The 25,126-nt window shown below is 44.5% G+C and overlaps 8 protein-coding genes across 12 annotated transcripts; 5 read left to right on the forward strand and 3 right to left on the reverse strand.

Annotated features, from left to right (window-relative positions):
- Positions 1 to 382: 382 nt before the first annotated feature.
- On the reverse strand, positions 383 to 4,100 carry CCT2 (chaperonin containing TCP1 subunit 2). Its single transcript, XM_064699721.1, has 4 exons — positions 3,987 to 4,100; positions 2,802 to 3,491; positions 1,181 to 1,808; positions 383 to 1,107 (listed from the first exon to the last, which is right to left on the reverse strand). Exons 1-4 carry the CDS (start codon positions 3,987 to 3,989, stop codon positions 821 to 823), a joined length of 1,608 nt encoding a protein of 535 aa, XP_064555791.1. The 5' UTR covers positions 3,990 to 4,100; the 3' UTR covers positions 383 to 820.
- Positions 4,101 to 4,483: 383 nt separating this feature from the next.
- On the reverse strand, positions 4,484 to 24,921 carry LOC135439863 (carboxypeptidase D). 5 transcript variants are annotated; one of them, XM_064698724.1, is made up of 10 exons: positions 24,826 to 24,921; positions 24,368 to 24,458; positions 7,218 to 7,462; positions 6,818 to 7,150; positions 6,551 to 6,738; positions 6,357 to 6,386; positions 5,895 to 6,190; positions 5,658 to 5,834; positions 5,492 to 5,584; positions 4,484 to 4,760 (listed from the first exon to the last, which is right to left on the reverse strand). In XM_064698724.1, exons 3-10 carry the CDS (start codon positions 7,412 to 7,414, stop codon positions 4,587 to 4,589), a joined length of 1,488 nt encoding a protein of 495 aa, XP_064554794.1. In that variant the 5' UTR covers positions 7,415 to 7,462; positions 24,368 to 24,458; positions 24,826 to 24,921; the 3' UTR covers positions 4,484 to 4,586. The 5 variants fall into 5 exon arrangements, with proteins under 5 accessions (XP_064554794.1, XP_064554777.1, XP_064554786.1 ...); XM_064698707.1 differs by having other exon boundaries at positions 6,357 to 6,397; positions 6,550 to 6,738; XM_064698716.1 differs by having other exon boundaries at positions 6,357 to 6,397; positions 6,550 to 6,738; positions 7,218 to 7,490.
- On the forward strand, positions 8,022 to 8,911 carry LOC135439917 (chymotrypsin-2). Its single transcript, XM_064698786.1, has 2 exons — positions 8,022 to 8,269; positions 8,335 to 8,911. The coding sequence occupies exons 1-2, from the start codon at positions 8,037 to 8,039 to the stop codon at positions 8,864 to 8,866; spliced, it is 765 nt and encodes a 254-aa protein (XP_064554856.1). The 5' UTR covers positions 8,022 to 8,036; the 3' UTR covers positions 8,867 to 8,911.
- LOC135439928 (serine protease SP24D) lies at positions 9,855 to 10,905 on the reverse strand. Its single transcript, XM_064698810.1, has 2 exons — positions 10,656 to 10,905; positions 9,855 to 10,587 (listed from the first exon to the last, which is right to left on the reverse strand). Exons 1-2 carry the CDS (start codon positions 10,883 to 10,885, stop codon positions 10,059 to 10,061), a joined length of 759 nt encoding a protein of 252 aa, XP_064554880.1. The 5' UTR covers positions 10,886 to 10,905; the 3' UTR covers positions 9,855 to 10,058.
- LOC135439896 (chymotrypsin-1) lies at positions 11,042 to 12,411 on the forward strand. The gene is made up of 2 exons (XM_064698766.1): positions 11,042 to 11,310; positions 11,795 to 12,411. Exons 1-2 carry the CDS (start codon positions 11,081 to 11,083, stop codon positions 12,351 to 12,353), a joined length of 789 nt encoding a protein of 262 aa, XP_064554836.1. The 5' UTR covers positions 11,042 to 11,080; the 3' UTR covers positions 12,354 to 12,411.
- Positions 13,865 to 14,895, forward strand: sphe (spheroide). Its single transcript, XM_064698800.1, has 2 exons — positions 13,865 to 14,236; positions 14,294 to 14,895. The coding sequence occupies exons 1-2, from the start codon at positions 14,013 to 14,015 to the stop codon at positions 14,826 to 14,828; spliced, it is 759 nt and encodes a 252-aa protein (XP_064554870.1). The 5' UTR covers positions 13,865 to 14,012; the 3' UTR covers positions 14,829 to 14,895.
- LOC135439907 (serine protease SP24D-like) lies at positions 17,420 to 18,296 on the forward strand. The gene is made up of 2 exons (XM_064698776.1): positions 17,420 to 17,676; positions 17,740 to 18,296. Exons 1-2 carry the CDS (start codon positions 17,435 to 17,437, stop codon positions 18,263 to 18,265), a joined length of 768 nt encoding a protein of 255 aa, XP_064554846.1. The 5' UTR covers positions 17,420 to 17,434; the 3' UTR covers positions 18,266 to 18,296.
- On the forward strand, positions 19,479 to 20,427 carry LOC135439887 (trypsin alpha-3). The gene is made up of 2 exons (XM_064698755.1): positions 19,479 to 19,741; positions 19,802 to 20,427. Exons 1-2 carry the CDS (start codon positions 19,494 to 19,496, stop codon positions 20,349 to 20,351), a joined length of 798 nt encoding a protein of 265 aa, XP_064554825.1. The 5' UTR covers positions 19,479 to 19,493; the 3' UTR covers positions 20,352 to 20,427.
- Positions 24,922 to 25,126: the final 205 nt, after the last annotated feature.

Genomic DNA, 25,126 nt, shown 5'->3' on the forward strand with positions numbered 1-25,126 from the left:
TTTTCCGACATAGTGTGTCCGTCTGTCTGTTTCAATGCGAACTAGTCATTCAGTGTCCAAGCTATCGTCTTAAAAAAGGATGGACCTGTCTTTCTATTGCAGGCAATAAATACCTCGGAACTGGCCGGAACTATTGGTGGAAAAGTAGATTCTTATGAGAAAAACTCAAGATAGTTGAACCAAACTCGGCACTTAATATTTAAGCTATGCTGCTTATATATGAGCCACGATATCCTTTCTCTCTTGTTTTATATTTAATTCAGTCATATTAATATGATTTCATACAATTATAATCAATATCTACAGAATGTAGCCCATAGCTATTGCAAGTAACCTAAAAATATCTTGTCCAAAATAAAATGATTGAAAAACCGGTTTCAGCTTTTAGTTTGGTTAAGCATAAATATCATTTATTTTATTTTTTTTGCTGTTGTAGTTTGTTTCAATTTGCGCACATAAAATGTTTACAAAATTTGTATTCATTTACAAGTTGCTTGTGTGTGTTGTTTATGTTGGTTTTAGACATTTTTCAAATGTTTTTTTTTGTTTTGTTTTTTAGATGTTTTTGTTCGGTCCTCTCTTTAGTATAAGCTGAGCTTGCGCAACGTTGGTAATTCGTGCAACAAAAACAGATTTGAAATTTTCACAAACAATTTAGAGAAAGCTAATTGCGTTGGCTGTGCCCAGGCGAGTGTGGGTGTGTATATATGTGTGTGTTATTAGTTTAAACAGAAACATAAAATTAGCGATGATGTTAAACGAGAGTTGTAAGGTTTTAAAAAAAAATCCTAGACAAAAATACTTATATAAGAATTGATGTTTAGCAATAGCCCCTGTCGGGCACACGACGACGTGGCGCACACTTGATGATATCGTCCACACGCAGAATCATTTCGGCAGCCTCAGCGGCAGACATGAGCACCTGACGCTTTACAGCAAAGGACTCTGTGATGCCCAGTTCGCGCACATCGGCCACTTTGCCTTGATCCATGTCCAGACCCAGATATTGCTTGCCCTGGGCATGGCCAGCGCGCAGCTCGGAGATCAGTTGGGCGGAATCAAAGCCAGCATTGTCGGCAATAGCTGTGGGTAGTGACAGCAGGGCACCTGAAAAAACCACATCGTTAACAAAATTCTAGCTGCAATTCAAAGAGGGAGCTTTTTTTCTTGTTTCACTTACGTGCGAAAGCCTCAATGGCAATAGCTTCCTTGCCGGCTGTTTCGGATGCCTTTTTGAAGACCGCATTGGCCATTAGAGCTTCGGAGCAGCCGCCGCCATAAATTATGCGCGACTCCTTGACAGTGGCTGCCAACACGCACAGCGCATCGTGAAGGGAGCGATCAGCCTCGTCCAGGATCTGTTGTGTAGCGCCACGAATAACAACTGTACAGGCTTCGCCCAGCTTGACACCGCTGAAGCGCAACAGTGTGTCCTCGCCGATCATCACCTGCTCAATGAGCTGACACTCGCCGAGCTTGACCAAGGCGGGATTCTCGAATGTGGACACAATCTCGCCGCCGGTGCAGTAGGCTAAGCGCTCAATGCCATCGAAATCGGCATGTTCAATGGCCATCACTTGGGCATCAGCGAACAGCTGCTCAGGATAGTTATAGATAAGCTGGCGATTGATGAACACATTGCATTTGTGGCTCAGAATCTTATCAACTTTCTCCTTCATCTTTTCCTTTTCGGCCATCTCCAGATCGGCGATCTTGGACAATGAGTCAACCTTGATGCTGCTGCCAAATACTTTGATTTTGTCCGTGTCCATCGGTGTGTTGGCAATCAGAATCTTTGCGTTTTCAATCTGTACGAAATGCGAATCAAACATTTAAGAGTTATTTTTGGTGCTCAACAACCACCATTGATATTTTGTCACAAATACTAAGTCTATATGGGATATCCTTTCTTCCATCTGTCCGTTTCTATACAAACTAGTTTTTTCTGTTGACCTGCAGCTAAGATCGGGGCTCCTTTAGAGCAAGGTCGAGCAACTCTTGCCCACCTGTCTTTTGTTACTATTTTATAAGAGCTTGTATGGTTTAGATACAAGTATAAAGTACATCTTCTATATGTTTGTAATGATCTTAAAGATTTGACTAACTAGCTATTATCTCTTGATATTATATCAAAATAGTTGCTGTCTTACCGGAGGCTGTGACTAATTTATAACAAATTCATTTAATTTTTCTCTTTTGAATCTAGTTGATTTGCTGTAGAAGCAATTTTTCATATTTTTCTTTTAACTTATACCATCTACATCTTTACATCTTTTGTGAGCATTTGGCCTGCAGCGCAATTAAACAGTCGCATCTGTTCCATCTTTCATGACTAATATTTGATTTCTTAGTTTAACTAAACATTGTCAAACAATAAAATTAATAACAATAAAAAAAACCCTATTCCTATATGTTTGATATAGTATGATAATTCATGTAAGCACCTTTTGCTGATCTAAAAGCAAGTCTTTAACTCGTGTCTACATCAACAATTGAGCTCATAAAACCAAGCCTGATGTCAGCGTCTGAGTCACGTGGTCGACAACATAGGCAAGTCGTTTTGGTAATATTTAGCTTAAAATAGTTAACATATCATTAAGAAGATCGTCGCATAGCTGATTGCAGTTTGTGGCTGCCACATCAAACTCGTCAAAATGGCTGTGATATGAATGGCAAATGCAACAACATAGCTCACAGTCATTTTGACGCGCCAATATGGAGCATTGGCAGCAGTGAGACACGGACACATTTATAAAGTTAATGAGTAATATTATTATAAATGCTAAGAGGGGATTACTTACGCGCTGTGGCTGATGCACGCCGGGCTTTTTGTCCAGCAGAAAGCCGTCATCGAGGAAAGAGTCGTCCAATGTGCCGCCGGACTTTTTGATAATCTGTATTGATTTGAGTTCACCGGAGCCCTTCAGGCGCAGCACTGCATCGACGGCCAGATTGGCAAAGAAATCCTTATGCTGATGCAGGATCTTTGATGACAATGTGGTGCGTGCGATGTTGAGTAAATCCTTTTTGAATTTCTCATTATTGGCCGAATTGTCCTGAGCGGCGGCTGTGAGTGCCTCGAGAGCCACCTGGGCGGCCGTACGCCAGCCGGCCACAATGATCTGTGGATGCAGCTTCTGTTCAACCAGTTTCTCAGCCTCGCGCAACAATTCGGATGCGAGCACAGTCACGGATGTGGTGCCATCGCCAACCTCTTCGTCCTGTACACGCGACATATCGACCAGAATTTTAGCAGCTGGATTATCAACGCCAATGGCGCGTAAAATTGTGGCGCCATCATTGGTAACCTCCACTTGCCCGGCATTACGACCAGTGGACACCAAGATTTTGTCCATGCCCTTTGGTCCCAGGGTACTCTTTACAAGATCTCCGATGGCAATGGCACCAATAAACGACGACAGACGCGCCATTTCGGCTTTCTCCTCCTGCGCCTCATTTTTGAGTATACGCACGGGATTCAAAGACATCTCCTATTGAGCAAAACAAATATAACATTCAACTTTTATTTTGTTTATGCACAAGCTTCATATATGTATGTATGTATGTATGCACAAATGCTTGTGAGTGTGCAAAAGCTGTGCACCTATTGCATCGGACCTAACCCCAAATAGTGCGTGATTCATCGTCAGCCAAGCGCAGCACACACCCAGCAGCATGCATCTGAAAATGTCTGTTCACATGCCTAAATTACGGTGTTATGTTTGCTTTTTGACTAGACATATTCGAAAATGCTTAAATACAAATGTAAACATAATGGAAGTTTCTGGAAGCAATGCGCTCTCACGTGTGTGCAGGCTTGTCAAATAGCTTGGGGCTGCAGTCTCTGTGCGTGCGGCTTTTCACACCCGGCAAATGAAAACGCATGTTTGTAGGAAATTATCAATGAAAATATGAATATTTTACTACACTTGCATCTATTGTGCTGTAAACTAATTATATTGTGTATGCAATTTATTTTAATTTACCATTTTTAATGCTTATTCACAAGTTTTTGATCACAGAATTCAGAATACCCCACAGCGCGACAAAGCGACAAAGAAAATGGCGAACTAGTAGTTATGGTTGTTGATGTCGTATCGATATTTGAGAAAATCAACTCACAACATATCGGTATAATGACTAGCTAGCACGATGCATGCGATATTATTATTAGAGCGGCAGTTTTTAATTTCGAGTTTGAAAGTATGTTTTGATACAAATAGAGAGACAACTGACACTGCACATAATACACAACTAGACAATTCTGTGCAATTTTTTTGTTTTTATTGATAACTTATTAACAAATGGATAAAAAGTACTTTCCATTTTTTAATATACTTGTACCTATATATATATATTTTTATATATTTTTATATATATATTTTTATACTGATGGCATAGTTCTGCTCATTTAATGAAAGAGTTAATCCATTTGCACCTCACAAGTCTATGTATCTAAAATTCATTTGTTTTCCAAAACATTTTATTGATTTATTTTATTTTAAATTATAAATAGACGAACAAATTTAAGTCTAGTTACTACACAGACATAATCTTAATAATTAACGAGCATCTGTATTTAGTACTCAACCAAAAATATTTGAGTACAAGCTGTTCAGCCCATTGCTGATGGTCGAAAAGATGCCATTCTCAGTGGATGCGGCTGCGGCATAAGGCGGGGGGCCACCTGGCCTATAATGCTGGGGTGCTTGCATGGGCCGGTAGTACGAGGGCCCGCCAGCTCCGACTCCCTCAATGCGCTGTGAATAGTAGGCGAATGTGGTTAATGCACTGTTTTGAGTCTGTAAGCAGTCGATGCTTTAACTTCATGTTTATTGTCCACATTAAAAAGCCAAAAACCAGTATTAGATTTTATAATATTGATAACAAGAACAACACTTAATTGTATTATGAGTTTTTGTGGAACAAGTGAATTCTTAAAGTAAATACATACGTTTTACTCACACATTTTCAATCGAAGAGAAACCAACACCAAATAGAACAAAAAATTAAAAGTATTTAAAACTCAATACACTATATTATAGGATAATTATATATTAATTTGGCTAGTTGTTAGATATTAATTCTAAGCTTTGGTCAAAAATTTCAATTTGCCGTATCCATCGTTCAAGTGCAATGCATTCATTCCTTCTCCCTCCACACCAGCGGAAGAATTTGTTATTCCTAGTTGGGCCTAATTGGGTTAGTGGGCAAGCCTTAAGACTAAAGCACTCTGCGAATATTTACACGCGGGGGCTGCTGTTGCTCCAGCGTTTTGGTGATTCTACTCGGTTGGTAAATGTATTTTATCGTTCACCAACCGGCGCTGGGCACGCGGCGTTGTGGTGCTAGTGGGGGCGACGGTGGCGACGGGGGCAACAATATACTGCGAAAGGATCACGGTATATATACCAGGTTACAGATGTTGGGTTAGATTATTGGCCAGCACCAGACAAGGATTATAAATGGGAATCAGTGGAGCGGAACTTACCTTGGAGGCTTGCAGTGTGACATTGAGCAACGTGGGATGCTGCTCGACAATGACGAACTCCACTTCACGGGGCGCATAGCCCTCGGCAAACACCTGGCTCAGGCAGATAAAATGGATAGATAAATGAGCCTCGTGCAAATTGGAAAGCCCAATCCTTTCCACTCACCTCGGCCTTGTAGTAGCCCGGCAATAGTATGCGCCAGAATTCACCGTACTTGGTCGTCTGGAAGCCAACGTCGCGTCCCTTGATCTTGATTGAGGCTCGTTCAATGGGCATACCCGCCGGATCGAAGACAAAGCCCTGTACACCGCGATGCGCCTCGGCCAGGAATTTGATCAGGGACTGTTATATAAGAGATTAGTATCCAGTTGGGCAGCAGCAGCAGCAAGCAGCGGCACTCACCAGTTGATTATCCTCCCAGTACTTCTTGAGCTCGTAGGCCGGTGGAAACTTGCAGCAGGATATCTCCAGCGTGATCTCCATGCAGCCATACCAAACATAATTGTAATCCTGCATGCCACCGGTCAGTGGATACCAGGCGGCACCATTTGTAATCCCATTCTCAAAGGCGGGCGTTGCCGACTTGCATGCCACGCCCCTTGACATCTTGGCATGATTGCGGGCATAAACCAAGGATAAATGCTTAAAGACATCGTCGTCAGGCGTCAGCGACGGCGCTGCCGAATAGGTCTGAAACACTGCGCCCAGGGGACATGTGGTGCGACACAATATAAATCAAATAAACAGAGATACAAATAGAACAGGCGACCGAGAGAGAGGGAGAGAGAGATAGAGAGAGAGAGAGAGGGCGAGAAGATGTTGAATGATTAGATGAGTCGGCCAGCAGAGGCGTCGTCTACTCACTCGCGCACAGGGCGGACGAACGGCAGATCCCTTTGAGCAGCCATATTGGTGCGAAGGCAAGGATTAAAGTTCAAACAGAGAGCATTGTGGGAAAGATAACTTTATAAATCGGAACTCTCACAGAGGCGAGGCCGAGCTTGTTTTTTTATGGCTGGGAATACCACCAATGGTCACGCACTTTTGAGACTACTTACTGGAGTTGGGCGTATTGTCGTACGGGTAGCTGGCAACCAAGGCGCCACCATGCAGGCTGCCACTTAGCACAAACTGAATCTTCGATATCCAGTCCTTGACGGCATCCGTTTCCGGCTGCCCGCGCTTATTGTTCTGCTTAAAGTAATCCGGAAAGTTGCGATTCAGATCAAAGCCACGCGCATTGTAACTGCAAGAAATGGAAGGAAGGAACGCACAGGATAGCAAGGTCGAAGGCACCAGCATGGTTGAGAAAAAGAATATCTTACCGTCCCTGGCCGCCATCGCAGGTGCCCTCCTTGGATACCGCATAGCCATCGGGATTCATGGTGGGCAGTATGTGGATGCGAGTGTTATCCAGCAGCCACTTGACATACTGGTCCGTGTTATAGCTGCTCACAAAGTACTGTATTAGATGCAATAGCATCTCCCGACCCACGGGCTCATTGCCATGTATATTGCCCACGTATTTGACATCGGGTTTGCCCACCATATGCTCATACGGCGATGAGCTGACCACCATGACCCACAGATCCCTGCCCTGTATGGACTTGCCAATGGAGTACAGCGCCGTCAAATTGGGATATCGTGCACTCGTTGCTCTATTGGAAGAGACAATCACTATCCATTGACTATCGACGCCGCCAGCCAGAGATTATTGCCACTCACCTTAAGAATCGGGTGAGCTCCTCGTGATCATGATAGACAAAGTCCAGATTCTGGGCGTCGGGCAGATAGGCACGTGGCTCCGGCAGAGCCATTGACAGCTGTTCGCTGGCGACCGTCTTGGCGCTGGAGAAGAACGCGTGACGGGCGTACAAGAGCATCAGCAGCACCTGTCCAGCAATCGTATTTCTCAAGATCATGGTGCTGGAATTGATGGCCGGGCTGGTCCGTTGCTGGTGACGTCAAGTCTGCAAATGTCGAGAGTGGCCAGCGAGGCTGTTGTTATAAGCAGATGAAGATGGATGAGCTGTTGCCGTTGGCATTGCTGTCGCTATCGTTGTTTGCTGTTTGCTCTTGCTGCTGCTGCTGCTGCTGGACGAGCACAACAACCTGTTGTGGCTGACCAAAACGAATGGCCGCTCAAGGTACGTGCTTCAATTTGGCCAGCCGGCGGCGGCCGCGGCGGCAGCGTTGAGTGCATTGGCCCCACAATTCCCCAACAGACAGTTCCACCCATGCGAACTGCAAACGTGTTCCCCGCAAACGCAATCAAAGTTCATTGATTTGTGCTTGTCCAGCCGCACCAGCTCGAATTCCGTTGAAATGGATCAATGGCTGGGCGGGGCGGGGCGCACTTCTGCTTGTCTAATCAGATACCAACCGGATGGGACGTATCTCATCAATGCTGCGATAAGATACTGCCCAAGAACATACATATATGCACAGATATATTATAACTGCAAAAATAACTATCTAGCCTTGATACCCCGCGACGACTATAAAAGCTAACCGCTTACATCAATCTGGCCCATTAGAAATATAATGAAATTCTCTGCTGCCTTTGTGTTGCTCGGGCTCGCGCTCCTTGGCTGCTCCACGGCCAATGCTGGCCCCCAGGGCCGCATTGTTGGCGGCGAAGATGCTGTTTTGGGCCAGCTGCCCTACCAGGCGGCGCTCTCCGTTGGCGGCAGCTACAACTGCGGAGCAGTCATCATTGCCGAACGCTATGCCCTGACTGCCCTCACCTGTGTATGCTCGGCCGGCAAGGATACTGCGTAAGTAGCTAGCGATAGATCCGTTGATCCTGGATACTACTACAACATTATACTCCACCATACAGATGGCCACCACAGCTATTTATGGTTTCGGCTGGCACTGTGGATCTCTACAATGGCGGTCAGCGCATACGCGTTGAGGAAATCACAGTGAATCCCAACTATAAGGAACTCAACACTGGCATCGCTTTGCTGCGTCTGACCGAGCCCCTGGTCTTCAATTCGGATATTGGCGCCCTGCCGTTGGCCACACAGAATCCACCAGTGGGCGCCTACGTCGACATTTCCGGCTGGGGACGCACCCAGGAGTCGGAGGCGAACATGTACCGCACCCTGCAGGTTGGCCTCGCCGTTGTGGAGTCAGAGCGTGAATGCCGCCTGGTCGATGATGCGCTTATTGACAACGATCAGGTGCTCTGCCTGGGCCACCAGAGACGTCAAGGCATCTGCACCGGCGATATTGGCGGTCCCGCAGTCTATGATGGCACCCTAGTGGGCCTCGCCGCTCAGCTCTTAGGCGAGTGCGGTGGCCTATTGCCCGAACGCTTCATCAGCATTGCCGCTAACTACGATTGGATCCAGAAGCAGATGGAATAACCTAATGTTCCCTTCCCAATAAAGATTGCCCCCCAATGCAGACAACGTTGTCTTCTTAATCGGATTCAAAGTTCGTTCCAAACTATTCGCTATCGACACACAAATTTGTCATAGCCAAAATATTTGACTCCACTCCAGTGTGGCTCGCTTTTCAATTGGTCTACTTGAGATTAGCCCCTGCCACACGTTTCAAATGTTTGCCCATCTCCACTTCACACAGTCGCGCCATACAAAAATATTCCCATACTCCCAGCTGGCCAGACGATCTGAACGCCTTAACGATCTTAATGGGTGCATAACTAGGAGGAATTCTCCAGCAAACTGAAAAACCTTCGTACTTTAATACATCCTAGTCTGGGCCAAGTTTTTATTCCTTCAAAACAAACATATACCGACCATGGGAAACTTTAATCTACGCGTACTATCTTGAACACCACGTCTCAGGTTATATTTACACCCTGAGCCCATTGAAAATGGTTAAAAGGGTATATTGGTTTTGTGCCAATGTATGTAACAGTTAGAAGGAAGCATTTCCGGATCTATAAGGTACATACATATATAGTCTTGGTCAGATTCAAAAGTCGCAGTGCGAGTTCCGAGGAATCGGCATGCAAACTATCCAAAAGCAGAATCCGACAGTCAGATACTCTACATTAAGATAACAAATCGAAGTTATGTACATATACCATATAATATATAACAACCAGTATTCCTGGTTTTGCCTGAGCAAATGATATAAAATTCTGTTGAAAATCAGTTATCTTGTTAGATCTTATTTAGAGCTCTGAGAAGCCCACTTTATACCTTTGCAGAGGGTATTATAATTATTTTTCGAACTGTGAAATGTTTATTTAATTTTCAGCATGCCAAAGATGATCGTTAAAGGGTAAAAGAGGATAGCTATCATAGCGATCATATTCCAATGATTAATCTCTCCAGGCCAGATACCATATCAATATTTGAATATGGCAAATTTGCAACCGTTGGATATTTTGTTGGTAACTCACACGATCTTGCTTGAACCTAAATTGGGTATCGAGCAGCGAGTAAATTTTATTTTAAGAATCTTATATGAAAAGTATATCAAAAGAAAGCCTTCGTGTTGGCACATGGAGCGTCGGATAATATCGTGCATAGGTCGTGGAACCGACTGCAGATCAATCGAATTGAAGGGTGCAAATGGCGAGATGTTTTACATATTGGCCTTAATCCAGTCTAGGTAGTGGACAACACTCATAAATCCATTGGGCAGGGAACTGCCGCAAACGTCAGCATAGAAGCCGCCAATGGCAACCAGCTCATCCTGATAGACAGCCGGTGCACCGGCATCGCCATGACAGATGCCGTTGGAGGACGTCTCTGATGCTGAGACCAGGCACAAGAGTCCCTCGTCATCTATGTATAGCTGCTTCTGGCAGTCGGCTGCACTAATTGTCTGGCGGCTGCCCACCAGCAGGCGTTGGCTAAGCGTGCCCTGGTTGCTTATGGCACCCCATCCGGTGTAGGTGATCTCCGCGCCGGCGGGCGGTGCTTGGCTAGCCAGAGCAATGGGCTGTGTATTGGCGTTCAGGGTCAGGGCCTGCTCGAGAACAACCAGAGCCAGATCATTAAGTCCGTTCGCATAGTCCTGGTGCACCACTATGCGAGCCACCTGGGCCAGCTGACCTCCAGCCACACGCTGAATGCTGCCCGCGCGCACCAAGAAACTGCGTGCCGGATAGCTATACGGGCAGTATAGGCAATTAATACATCAATATAATCGAAAGACTTGCCACATGCGCTGCGCTACCTTTCAATGCCGCCGACGGTGACGCAATGAGCGGCGGTCAGGCAGACCTTGTTGCTGATCAGAGCCCCTCCGCAGATGTGGGCGCCATTTCGCTGCAGCGAGACGCTGTAGGGATGGGAGCCAACAGCAGCCGCCTGGCCATCCAGCAGTCGACCCTTCTGCGCCGCCGCAGAGCTTACAGCTGCACCGAGCAGCAGGAATAGCAGGCAAACAGTATGAACTGGGCGCATTTTGGGATCAATTTAAACTAATTGGAGCCGGCCTCGGGCCGAAGACTTTTATACAGGCGCCAACATTTTTATGACCGCCAATCTAATCGCGACCAGGTCATATTAAATGCTTATCGTGGCTGCGCAGATTAGATGCAGACCGAAGTGCCAAGCGGCTTAGCCATCGAGCGGCGATTTAGTTAACATTTTGACGCGATGATTGATCAACGCATGTCGCTCGCAGCGCTTTCTCTGGCCCTGACCCTGGCTCTGGCTGTGGCCCTGCCGCAGGGACGTCTGCTCGGCGGCGAGGATGCCAAGGTGGCCGAGTTTCCCTATGTGGCATCGCTGCGTCTGAACAAGGCGCACGTGTGCCAAGCCACCATCATATCCCAGACACAAATGCTGACCGCCGCACACTGTGTGTCCGATGTGGGCGCCAATCCGTAAGTACCAGGCCAAGCTAAGCCCCAAGAAAATCGAGCTTAATTAAAGCGAGGAGTTGGGTTTCTTATAAAAACCCTAAACCCATTAGAAATGGGGAGAAAAAGTCCATTTGTCCGTATGTTTATCTCAGAGCTGAGTTTATTTCGAGTCATCGATAACGAACCCCGTTTCCACGAAATCGATAATCTATACCTATCGATTTTCTGTTTTTTTGAGCTTATCCTTGACTCTGCCAGCTCTCTCTCAGATCCGTAATATGTCATATTCATTCAAGTACAGTGCGGCTCGCTTTCATTGTACGGCATTTCTGAGCTTAGCCTAAGTCATCCAATATGTCGCTTTCCCAGTTCGATCGAGTGCACCAGCTGTGGGTTTTTCAACAACGGTTTCCTTCTTTCATATCCAGTTAAATTCACATTTCTCTCTCTCTCTCTCTCTCTCTCTCTCGCTCCCTCTCTGTCTCTCTCGCCCTCTGTTTGACAGCGTTTCGGCTATCGAGCTGAGCGCTCGCGTGGGCAGCATCAATCAGTTTGCTGGCGGGGAACTGGTGGGCATTAGCGAGGTGCTCATCCATCCCTCGTATGGCAACTTTCTGCACGATCTGGCAATACTGACGCTCAGCAAGCCACTGACCTTCAGCGAGAAGGTGAACAAAATTGATCTGCCCGCGGCTCCAGAGGAGGGCAGCAGCGAATTGGACGATGAGGAGCAGCCGCCAAATGGCACACCCGTCTATGTGGCTGGCTGGGGCGAGCAGGCGGACGGTTCATCCAACTACAAGCTACAGAAGTCCAATCTAAACACGTTGAGCAAACCACAATGTGAGCTATCCGCTGGCTATGGCTACGACTCTGTGCTGTGCCTGTCCAGAGCCGAGAAGCAGGGCGTCTGCCGCGGCGACGCTGGCGCCGCTGTCGTTGATGACGACCAGGTGCTATTGGGCTTGATTAGCTTCTTCTGGGGCAACTGTGGCACCATTTACCCCGACGTCTCCACCCGCATCTCCTACTATATCAGCTGGATTGAGGCCAATAAGCAGTAATGCAGCAGCTAGGAAATCAAAAAGAGTTCCGTAGACCCAAATAAATCCTAATCACCCCCTCCCCCCGCCCCTTTATTTTTTTTTTGATATTTTTTTCTTGTGCAATAAGCTGAGTGGAGTGTAAAAAAAAAACAAAAACAAAAAAAGTGTAGCGTGTGTTTTTCTATTGCCAATTCACGATATTTTTATGGGCTTTAGGCTGGACGGGCATTACGTATGTGAAAGCTAAACAAAGTACGATCCATTTATAAGGCCCTATAAATTCCAGTTGGCCATATCTGAAGGTAACTAACGGCCAACCGATTGTATCGTACATACACATGTATGTACTATATGGGTCTTTAGATAGCGTGAGTTTACTCTAAATTAGATCGAACAAAGGTGCCGTATTTTTCGAGCCACTCGAATTGATAGCATGCGATCAACTGATATAGCTAATTTCGATTTCGCGGAAAAAGAGAGAACCGCTACCATCAATAGATTAAAGAGAATGAACGGTAAGCATACAACGATCCGCCAACAATCGATCAGTTCCCAGTATCTATTTGGTGATTTCTGAACAGAAAATTGAAAAGGCAAATGTTAAATTATAAACAGATCAATCGTAAAATCGCTAGTTAATACCTTCATAGAATTTGCACATAAAACTTTTTACACTAACATGAAGTTTATCAGATGTAAAGTTTTTAACATGAGCTTTTACCTCACTCTCTGCACTAGTTAATCAACATTTTCGAAATTTCATCTGGTTTTTTACTGTTTCTATAGCAACAGGAAACAAAAAATATTGTTATATCATCCATCTGAAGTTTGCCTGATCTATGCATATAATATGAAGAAGAATATCGGCTAGTTTACAACAGGATCGCTTCAGTTTCTTGATCGAAAATATATAATTTTTATAAAGGATGAAAAATGTACAAGATTCGAAAATGTTGGTATAGTGTAATTTATAACCAGGGCTGCAAACGCAATTAAATAAGTGGGTCGGTTCACGGCTTGAACCAACTCAATACCTTTCGGTTCGACTCGTGAACCTGGTTTTTAAGAATTTCTTTAAAAGTTTTCTTTATTCTGAATTAAACGATTTATATATTGTATGTTTGGGTTTGGCTCGGCTGTTTTTTGAGTAACTGGTTTGGTTGCAAGTTCGGTTAATTGTAAAAGTAACTTGTTATTCCAGGCTCGAACCGGTTCGAAACAATACGATTTACCTAGGCAGAAACAATCTAAAACTATTTATGCTTAACGAGCATAAAGAGCATGATAAATATGTAATATGTTTAGTAGACCCATTACGAATAATTTCGATCATAATTTGAGTCATCGGCCCTCCGGGCTATCTATTGACTGATGTCACTTTTAAAATCGAAAACCCACCTGCCCCCGTGCTGGCTCCCTTTATATTGGCCAATAATATGGCAAATTTATTGCCAGAATAATAACAATAACAGTTGAAATTAGCTGCTGGCCATGATAAGATTAGATTTAGTAGCCAGCCAAAAGCCATGCGATAAGTCGCCGAAGCGGGCAAAGGCTTCCCATTGAGCTCTTCACTTGGCGGCATTTGCGCTGCGCATTCAGAAACGACTTCAACAGGCCCGAGGAGCCAATTCGAGTTTGAAAAGTATTAGGAATAGAAACAATTGGCGCCTAAAGATGAACATAATGCAGACACTGGGAGCCCTGCTGCTGCTTGGCTTGGCCACAGCCATCGGGGGCGCGCCGCAGGGGCGCATTCTGGGCGGGGAGGAGGCGCTGACCACGGCGGCCCCTTACGCCGTGTCCCTGCGCATCGACAATGCGCACGTGTGCGGCGCCAGCATCGTGTCGGAGACACAGCTGCTGACCGCCGCCCATTGCGTCTATCGGGATGGCAAACAGTAAGTCCGACCACGCTTCGTGTGCTCGAGTTAAACTAATTTCTGGATTCTCGCCAGGATCGATGTCAGCCGCTTGTCGTGTCGCGTGGGCAGCACCAATCAATACGCGGGCGGTCGTATTGTTACCGTTGCTGCCGTCACGCCACATCCGGACTACAACAAGCTGGACAACAATTTGGCCATCGTTACGCTGAGCAGTCCGCTTGTGTTCACGGAACGCATCCAACCCATTGAGCTGGCCGATCAGAACGAGGCGCTGCCCGAGGATGGCGCTGTGATCAGCGTAGCTGGCTGGGGCACCACCGTCGACGGCATTGCTTCCTTTAAGATACGTCAGCTGGACTTGCAGCTCGCCACGAGCGCGGCTTGCCTGGATGCGTACAGTGAGCTGGAGGCTAGCAAAGGCTTCTGCCTGGCACATGCCCTCAAGGAGGGCACCTGCTATGGCGACGGCGGCGGCGCAGCTGTCTACCAGGGCAAACTGCTGGGCGTTAGTAATTTTGTGGTGGGCGCCTGCGGCTCACGGTATCCGGATGTCTTTGTACGCATTTCCGGCTACTATGACTGGCTGCTGCAGCAGCTCCAGAATTAACTAAACCAGACCCAAACCCCAACCCAATCGATACAAAGATAAAATACATGCCTTTATATAACCACAAGATATGTTAAGATGTTATTTGGATATACTTTGGTTGTACCGATCAATTAATTAGCCGATAAGTATACGTTGATAGCGCTCATGTTTCGAGCACCATGATGTCATAAACTATATATAACCACAAGATAAACGGCGCGGTATGCGCTTCAATTTCAAGATAAGACTTCACATAAGAGTCATGGCTGGGAAACTAAATTTCTTATGTTTGCCAATTCCACCACAAAAGGTGAAAAATAGGTGATAATTGATTTTTTTCGCCCATCGACTTAAGATTCCTTTGTAAATATCTATATAAGCAAACACTTGTAAAGTGAATGCGCTTATTTTGGAAATGAACGGAAAATGGGTGGAAAGCTAAGAATTTAATAAATAAGAAATACCAGCGACTACCCACATATAGATATCGATATCTGTGTACACTTTGTTAGATTTTGAAAGCTTTTCGAATGAGATTTGTCTAAAAAATCTGTTTTTTATGATAGAATTTTATAGAAATATATTCGAAGCAAACATACTATGGATTCTTGGTATATATTATATTAAAAGTTTTTAGATGTTACGACTATTCCTAATCAGCGTCGCAGTAAGCATTGCAATTTACGGATAGAATTCAAAAATATATGCCAGCTGATAAACAAAAGTGAGGATTGTAGTGAAATATACCATATACCATACCACATAGTCCATAGTTCATATATATGACTAAGCCAAATCAACTTTATATATGTATATTTGCAATCAATTTCATAAAATCAGTTCATAATTTGTAAATCACAATTTGCCATTAATAGAGTCCATAAATCAACTCCCATAATCGCAAGGCCTCAGATCTGATCAGACAAGAGTCAATAAAAAGAAGGTAAAACGGCGTTCTTCGCTTGTTTTTACAGGAAATATATGATATAGTAGATATTGATATTGGTATGTATAGAAAGAGATGGAGGAAGAGACGGATATGGTTATAGCGCCTTGGCTGTTGATGCTGAGCAAGAATATAAACTTGATCAGATCAGAGATATGTCTTTCTAATAATACTCCCTACGTATAAACAGGTTAGTGAAGCCCTCGATACAAGCAGGACAAGAAAATAATATAGATTTATAGATAATATTATCATTTTTATGCCAAGCAATTGGATCCTTGAGCATTCAAATTTTCTGAAAATGTGTAATTGGGTTTTCTAGTTAGGTTTCTAGGGTTTCCTTATCTTTTAAAACTGAACTAAACTGAGCTCTGTTAAAAGTTTTCTCACGTCGAGACAAGGTCAAGAAACCTAGAAACCAATTACCGAATTTGAGATCACGAGGACATGATTCCCAATTTGTAATATATATCCTCTATAGTCCCCCAGATTGATGGGTTCATACAGACAGACATCAGTGCGATCGACTTAGGTTGATGGGTACAAAGAAACTGCAATATACCCCATTAAAACCATTTTCAATGAGTACATGCTGCAAGATAAACGTTTCTTCCGATTTGTGGCTTACGGGGCACTAAGTTGAAATATCAGGATTAGTGTTATCTTATATATAAAAGAAAAGATTGTTCAAAATCCCTCAAGGCTGTCGTCTGGGAAAATCTAGATTAGTTTGAAGTATTTATGGAATGCCAATGAAGAACAAAATCGATCTATAATCCATTGCATCAAGTGCGGAGAGATTTGTACTTTGATAAGATGTTATGTGGAGGGCCTTCAATTAACCCGGAATTCAAGCAAAACTCCCATAATATATCACAGCTGGAAAGCCAAGCAGTAAAAAATTCGATTTATTGCTAAGGGTAAACCCCTTCATGGTTAAGCTGCAACAATCAGCGATAGTTCGACGGATTCCCTCAATTTCAATACCCTCGCTGAGGATAGGGAGAATAGAGGGAGAATAATCTGATACTAAAAACTATATATATATGCATATGCTTGATCAGTCGAGACGATAAAGTCCTTAGCCTTAAAGTTTCGGCTGGCTGCAAATCGCCCAAATCGATCCACTATATAATAAAGCTGATATCGGAATCGTCGGAAAATTAAGTATTAAAACTTCTTTGCTTTTCAAAATATTATGACCCAACTTGACATTTAAGAGCTTAACTAGGCCTCTTACAAATCAACCAAAATCTTATCAACATCGGAAGACTATATCATAAAACTCTTTGGGATAAATCGATGACAACTTAAGATATCTTGATAAATACAACGAGGCTCGCTTTTCTCGCATCATATCTGCAAATCGGACTACTATATCATATGCTCCCTATGTTCCAATTATTTGGAAATTCAACAAGGGTATTTAATCTTCGTCGTGCCGTTCTTCCTTGTTTTTGGTTAGTTATTGAACTAAGTAATTTCGAAACGGTAATAACAGGGCATATCAATACTTCGCAGCTCCTAATCTTAATCGATGGGACTGTCCGATGTGCAGGAGAGAGCCATACGGATTGAGCTTTGGCTCGACGGCGATAAGATATAGACATGGGGCAGCATTCACAGCATAAATAGACCAGCTAATCCGCTTGCGGGTGGCACTTGCAAAAACCTTGCCATGCTGGGAACTCTGATATTTGCCTGTGCGGCTCTGGCATCAGCCTCGGCCTCGGCCGCTCCACAGTCGCTGCAGGGACGCGTGGTTGGTGGTGCGGATGCGACAATTGGACAGTTCCCGCATCAGATCTCGCTGCGCTACACGGGCTCACATATTTGTGGCGGCTCCATAATCTCACGGGAATACATACTGACCGCAGCGCACTGCGTCACCGATGAATTGGCCAATGGCACAATTGCCGTGTGAGTAGTCCGAATCGTTTGCTATTCCACATAATCCTAATCCGTGCAATCTAATCCGCACAGCACTCCGGCCAGCGTGCTGAGCATCCGCACCGGCAGCCTGGATCGCTTCAGCGGGGGCATGCTCGTCGATGTGGTCGAAGTGCTTGTGCACGAGGATTACAACAGCTTTTGGAATGATGTGGCGTTGCTGAAGCTGGAGAGGGCGCTCATATATTCCAGCCAGATACGCGCCATACCACTGGCCAGCGCGGAGACACCTGTGGCCAGCCAGGTGATCATCTCCGGCTGGGGCTTGCTTAGCACCAATGGCGATCTGCCACGCCAGATGCAGTGGAACACGCTTAGCTCCATATCGAGGCTCAGCTGCATCACCGCCATCGGCGTGTACAGGGAGAGCATGCTCTGCCTGGCGCACGAGCAGGGCAACGGTGCCTGCAACGGCGACTCTGGCGGCCCGGCCATTTTTGATGGCCAGCTCGTCGGCGTTGCCGGCTTCGTCGTCGATGGCTGCGGCTCCGCCAATCCCGATGGCTATGCCAAGGTATTCTACCACCGCGAATGGATTATCAAGCATGCCCATTTGTAAATCAATCGACGAATAAACTCATTTAACAGTTGTTCAGCACTTTTAATATTTTCCAAAGAAGCATTCGCCAGTTTTCTTTTTATAGTCGGTGCAAAAGTACAATAGTTAAATGGATTTGTGCAAAGTCAGTTTGTTATTTGCCAGTCTATCCCCGAGAAACCTAAAATATATATCAGATTAACTTCAACTTCCACTTCTGTGCTCCCAAAAACGAGAACATTTGTCCGTATCTTCAAGATCTTTAAAGTTCGACTATCATAAATATAGTTTTCCCTCCCGCTCGCTCTAATGATTTTTGAGTTTTTTTTTTTAGCGATCAGGGATCAATATTGAAATTTACAATGCGGATAAATCTGCTGATCTTTATTGCAACAAGTATTTACAGCTAGACTCCAATTGTGGCATCAAAAATACAAAAATGTTGCATTAATTGCGATCAACGATCGATTAATAGACTTTCTAATGCTCATTGTTAGTTTTTGCAAGGCAGAAAAACAGCTTTGTAACGTTTACAAGCAGTTTTAGTTAACATGAACATGATTTGATAAAAAAAACTAAACTATAAACATCAGACAAAGAATATTTTAGTAGACTTGAGTTGAGTATTAAAAAAAAAACTGAAGTCAAATCAGATAAAAACAAACAAAATTATGTAAATGATTGATCATTCCTGATTCTGTATTGATTTTAACATTAATTTACAACGCAATTTATCCAGAGGCATTTAACTGAAACTTATGGGCTGGCACAAGGCATATTAGTTTCATAAAAAAAAAGCAGAAAAAGCTACAAAAAAGCTGCCTGCCTTTAGATTGGAATTGGATTACAGGGCTCAAACTGGGGCTTAGCGAGATGTGCGAGGGAACAGGCTTTGCACAATTTAAGAATCAGCCGTTCCATAGAGATATCGATGGGGTTTCGTAGACGTTCGATACTATGTGATGCAAATGAATGGAGTGTGAGCACGTGTCTACCCAGAAAAGCTACCCAGCTTGACGGTCTTTTGGGTAATTAAGGTGCCGTCATTTGCGAGGCTGATAAGCGGCATAGAACCCAACCAGAAGTGAGACATCTAAAGGGGCTTTTTGACTTTTTGACTTGGCCGATTGAAGGGACTGTTGATGGTGATGATGATGATGATGATGGGTTTTGCGAGCCGTGCGCGATTGCCATAAAAGAGCGGAGCACTGTGCCGTTGCCCACACATGCCAAACGGGAAGTCAAGCCAATGGAGCTGCTAACGAACCTATTGATACTGCTGCTGAGCGGAATGGCGCTAGGCGAAGAGCGAGAGACAACCAGGCAGCCGGCGGTCTCCATACGGCCGCGCATTGTGGGCGGCAGGCGTGCCCAGGCGGGCCAGTTCAAGCATCAGGTGTCGCTGCGCTTATTTGGCAACCACATTTGCGGTGCATCCATCATATCGCCCAGCTATGTGCTGACTGCGGCGCACTGCGTCAAGTTCGGTCAGGATGTGTAAGTGCATCTCTAAAACGATTCCATTCCCATAAGAACCTCAGTACCCCAACACTACAGCACAGCCCCATCTAGGCTGGCGGTGCAAGCGGGCAGCCTCCAGCTCAACAGCTATGCGACCTATGTGGACGTGGCAGCTGTCCAGGTGCATCCCCAATACGGCAATGGCGGACAGGGCTACGATATTGCCGTGTTGCGTCTGCGTGAGCCGATCAGCTTCAATGCGAATATCAGCGCCATTGAGCTGGCCGAAACGGATCCGCCGACCAATTCGATTGTGAATATTTCCGGTTGGGGTGCCATCTACCATGGCGGGCCCATCTCCAACGATCTGCTCTATGTGCAGGTGCGCAGCATTTCCCGTTCCCAATGCACCAGCCGCTACATGACCCGCCTGCCGGAGACGACCATGTGCCTGCTGCATGGCGCCAATTTGGGCGCTTGCCATGGCGACTCTGGCGGCCCAGCTGTCTATGGGGGCCGCCTCGTCGGCGTCGCCAGTTTTGTGTTGGGCGGCTGCGGCCGCGAAGCCCCCGATGGCTATGAACGCGTCGCCGCCCTGCGCAGCTGGATAAGGAGCAATGCAGATCTAGTAGAGCGTCCAAACTAACGAGTCTACCCGTGTCTAACGCAATTTTTTTTACAGCATGTGCATTCCATAATAAAATATTGATTAAACTGAAGAATTACCTGGTATTCTTAATTTGTTCAATTAAAACAACAAAAACTGAGGAGCCCTCTCAAATGTTTCTAGGGTATAATATATTATTCCTCCATTAGAAATATACAAACGATAGCAGACTAAACGACTGATTGATTGATTGACTGACTGATTGAATGGTTGTTAGTGCGAGGTCTTTTCTCTAGTCGGACGCAAATTCATTTTTAGAGCTCCACATTCTAAAATAATAAATGTCAGTTTCATCTATTTTAGATGTATATACTATACTAACGGGCTTAACCCGGCCTTGCCCGTGGCACGCATGTTATAAAATAAATGTTCTCAAAAAGCTTTGAAAATGATTTTGAAACTGATCAGACGGTAAACAAATAACTTTTATACAAACGTTTTCCGCCAATTTACCACTGTTGCGGGTGGAATTTCCCAAATCGCTGAAGCACGTATTCATTACATACTTATGTAGAGCTTTAAAAATAAGTTGGAAGCAAATCGGACAAAACTTAAAACTTCACCAAAAACATCCCCGAGGATTCTCTGATTCTGCGAAAAATGTGAAACACGTCTCAAATGATTTTTCATATAGATCTTTGAAACAAAAAAGTTGCATACAAACGTTTTTCGCGATTTTTCCACACTTGCGGGTGGAATTTCCCGAAACCCCGTCTTAACGTGCACTTTCATCACATAAGGTAACTACAGTGAAAATTTCAGCTTCCAAGCTCTTACGATTTGGGCTGTGCGTTGATCAACAATCAGTCAGTCAGACAGGACAAACAGTTTTATATCTAGAGATATAGCTAATGAGACGAACCAGTTAGTTCTGTCCATGGGAGGTCTTCGATAATACAACTTCAAAACGCTCCATTAATATATAATTAATAATCATATGTGTTGGCATTCATAAGATCCGTGTTAATAAAATACGATACGAGCATTACAGCCTAGACTTTTAGATATATCTCTTTGGCATAGTATGTTATTTAGTATATAGTATTAAAAAAACTTTTGAAACTTTCGCAAAGTTCAACAAGGGAGTTTGTTAAATCACGAACAATTCGTTGCAATTGGGATACATTTAATACTCTGGCTCACAAAATGAAAGAGAGTTAATTAATTTTAGTTTTAATTTAGTTGCTTTTTTCTTATAGGTTTCCAGCTATGAAAAAGAGCATTGCGCAGTCGGTTATTACCAAAATTTGGTGGTAATGACTGCCTCGAAAGATCGACTGAAACATTCCTTGGTTTCCCTTGCTTAAATCGATATCTTTCACTGAGATTAAGATGTAGAGTAACCAAATTAAGAATTAAGACTTCTAAAGATCCTCTCTATAGATTAATGTGAAATCAATTCCGTGCGGAAATCAATATCTCCTCGTTTATTCAGCTAGTTGCTGCTTTTAGGTAATTATTGAGCATTACGCAGTCGGTTGCATCCGACTGAAACATTTGCACTCGATTTAGATTACTTTTGACAATAAAATGAAAATTAACTAAAAATGGTTTTAGTTTGATGACAAGTTTTCGAGAAAATCGTTCTGTGAATGTGAATCACAGGTTTCCAACTTCCGCTTGCGTTTTGCCAGTTGAGTCAAATTGAAAGCGCAGGTTCTCATTTGGAGCATTTGGTTGGGTTAACAGAGCGTGGCTACCCATTAACTCGACCCCTTGACCCGGACCCCGATCCCGATATCGAGAGACGCATACATACATATATAGACAGCAACCAGCAACAACCGCTTCAATTGTCGAACACCGACCCCGCATTATATATCCAAAGGCCGCAATTTGTGTGTCTGCCAGTGAAAGTGAAAACTTGAGTTTTGCTGTTTTTCAGTAATTTTCCGTTTTGTTATTTTTGTTTTTCTGTTGTTTTGTTTTTTTTTTTGTGTTTTTTGTTTTTGATGAAATTTTCTGCTATTCGTTTTTCAGGCATTACCAGCCACTTAGTCAGGCGCCGCCCCCTTCTCGGTCCATGGACTCGGCTTTGGTTTTCATTTAACTTGTCTCACACGTTTAAGTGCCGCTTCATCGTCGCTGGGTTTAGAGCTTTTTCCCCTCCCCCTCCCCCTCCCCCTCCCCCTGTCAGCGTTCCCGTTCGCATTCCCTCAATTATCGTACGCCAGTTCAGCCGCATCTCAGTCAAGTGGAAAATGCGGCGTACCAGGCAATCGACGTGCTGCAAGTCATCGAACTCTGGAGTCGGGCGGAGCGCGCCAATTGCTTATCGGCAAATGCAGCCGTAGGCATAAAGCCAAGGTCTGTCCCTGACCCAAGCAGGAACTGCGCAAACAACACTGTGCTACAAAATACGTCGCCAAGCAGTGCGATCAATTTCGTTTAGCATTAAGTTAAGTTTAAGCTTTGTGTTTTAGTTATTTTGAGCAGGGTGCAAGCCCCAAAACATTGTCGCTGGTTCCGTTAACGGTTCGAACCAACGTCCTGCTTTTGAGCTCAGGTTCCATAACTATATAGCCAGCTTTTGACTCAAACCTTAGTTTTTCCTTTTTATAAAACAATGTTTACTTTACAATAGCCCGTTCTAATAAAAATATTGCAAGCTGCTCCAGATGTTCATATAGAAAGACATATACCAAATATGATTAGATTAATCCAAAGTTATTTAAGCTTTGGGGCCATTTTGGGTAACTTCGCTTCTCATTCCAAAAATAATAATTGGAGTTACGGGTTCGAAGAGGTTGAGCTTGTGATTGATTTTGTTGCACATTACAGTGTGCTTTTACGGTCTGAGAGAGTATACATACATACCTTCGTGGAGCACAGCCAAAAGAGATGGTGCCCTGATAATCTGGGCAAGCAGTAATTGATTTGGGTGAATTTTTGTAGAGTGGAATCACAGAGGCAATTCGAGTAGGAAATTGTATGGAAAAACTTTATGCTGCTAATGCACTTGTTCAGACTTGTTTAGCGGCTGAGCCACCGAAGAGAGCCGCTCAATTTCACCTGTGCCACTTTGACGACGAAAACAAATTTCATGGATTTGGATTCGCATGTGACGCAGGTGGAGCTGCAAATGCCGTTGGTTTTGTCTCGATTGAATTTTGATTGCCATGGAAAGTAATCAAAATTGGAAGCGCAATTGCTGCCCCACCCCCTGAGAGCCGTGCAGCCAAGTTGCAAGAAATGAAATGGAATAAGTAGCTTTTTTTTTTAAATGCATATGGGATGAGCGACGGGCGGGTTGCGGGTCGTAAAAGAAATCCCAAAAGCCAGCGACGATCAAGAGCACATGAGCACTTGATAACGGGTTTCGGAATCCGGCCGCAGCCAGCGTCGGCGTCAGCGTCAGCGTCGGCAGCAGCAGAGAAAGAGTAGTTGCACAGTCTAGAGACCAAACAAGAGACCAGACCCCAGACCCCGGAGACCAAGTTAACCCACTAACCTTGTTACTGCTTCTGTCTGTACCCCTTCTGTGCCCCCTCTGCCCATGTTTATGTCTCTCTTTCTCTCTCATGTCTTGGTCGCATTGAAAGTTGCTGTCAAGTTCAATGCTGCGACTGCGGCGGCGACCATGACGGAAGCGTCTGCGTTGGCGTCAGGGCAGAGAAAGCCGAGCAAAAAGGACATGACGCGGAGAGAGTGACGTCGACAGAGACATGCGCAGTTGTTTACTGGGTTAGTAGTAGGAGTGTGTACACACACGTGTTTGTCTGCGAATCTGTGGGTGTGGGTGGCTTGCAGACTCTCGTTTATATAACAACAATAAACTGCATGCCGTTGTTGCCGACGTCGCTTGCATTGACCTTCACCTTGGCAGTGGAAGTGGCAATGGCAACGTAGACGACGACCTTGCCTCTGCCTCTGCCATTGCTTCTGCCACGGCCGCGGTCAGGACGCTGTTAGCCTTGATCTTCAATGTGCACGTGCGCAATCAATAGTTAAGTAAGATTCCGTTTTTTTTTTTTATTTGTTATCAATTAAATTACCTGTTCTGTGATTTATAATGTCCGGTGCGATTGTTATTCTTAATGATGCTGCTGCTGCGTCGTCAGCGTCAGTTTTAGTGGTGACAAAAGGCTGCAAAAGAATTTGCATAAAATACAATCAGCTTTAAATTCAACGTACGCTCTTGCCGGGCTTCAATTTCTTCGCACACTTTCTGTCGCCAAAAAAAAAAAAAATAAACCAAAAAAAAAACACAACAAACAATAATAAAAAAAAAAACAAACACAATGCAAATCAAAATTCTTGGGCGACAAAAAAGTTTCTCTTTGCGCCTACGCAATAGGCGGTTTAATTAGCACGCACCGCACACGCACTGAGGCCATAAAGCAACAATGGACAATGGGAATGGGAATACGAATTGGAATGAGAACAACAAAACGAAAACAACAGTTAGTATAGCTTAAAGGAAGCGTCTTGAATTTTAGTCGTTGCTTCTTACTTTCGAGCAATGCGTTGCGAGTTTGGCCGGAGCGAGAAAGACAGAGAGAGTGCCAGAGAGCAAGTATAACGCGTCCGTTAGCAAGCGCCGTTAAAGTTCGACTGACAGGCGTGTGCTTTAAGCCAGAGACATTGACGCTGACTTTGACGCTGACTTTGACGCTGGCAGAGCGGTAGCAGCAACAACAGCAGCAGCAGCAGCATCGGGCGCATCCCAGTGCTAGTTCCGCCATTGGTGGCACAGAGCTTTGGGCACTGCTTAAGTTTCTACACAGCACAATTTTCACACCTTTGGTAAATCG

The sequence above is a fragment of the Drosophila montana genome, unplaced genomic scaffold (genome assembly GCF_035044405.1).
Source record: "Drosophila montana isolate Dmon_TW-CO22-7 unplaced genomic scaffold, ASM3504440v1 contig_1624_1, whole genome shotgun sequence".
In the NCBI taxonomy this organism is placed as follows: Eukaryota; Metazoa; Arthropoda; class Insecta; order Diptera; family Drosophilidae; genus Drosophila; species Drosophila montana.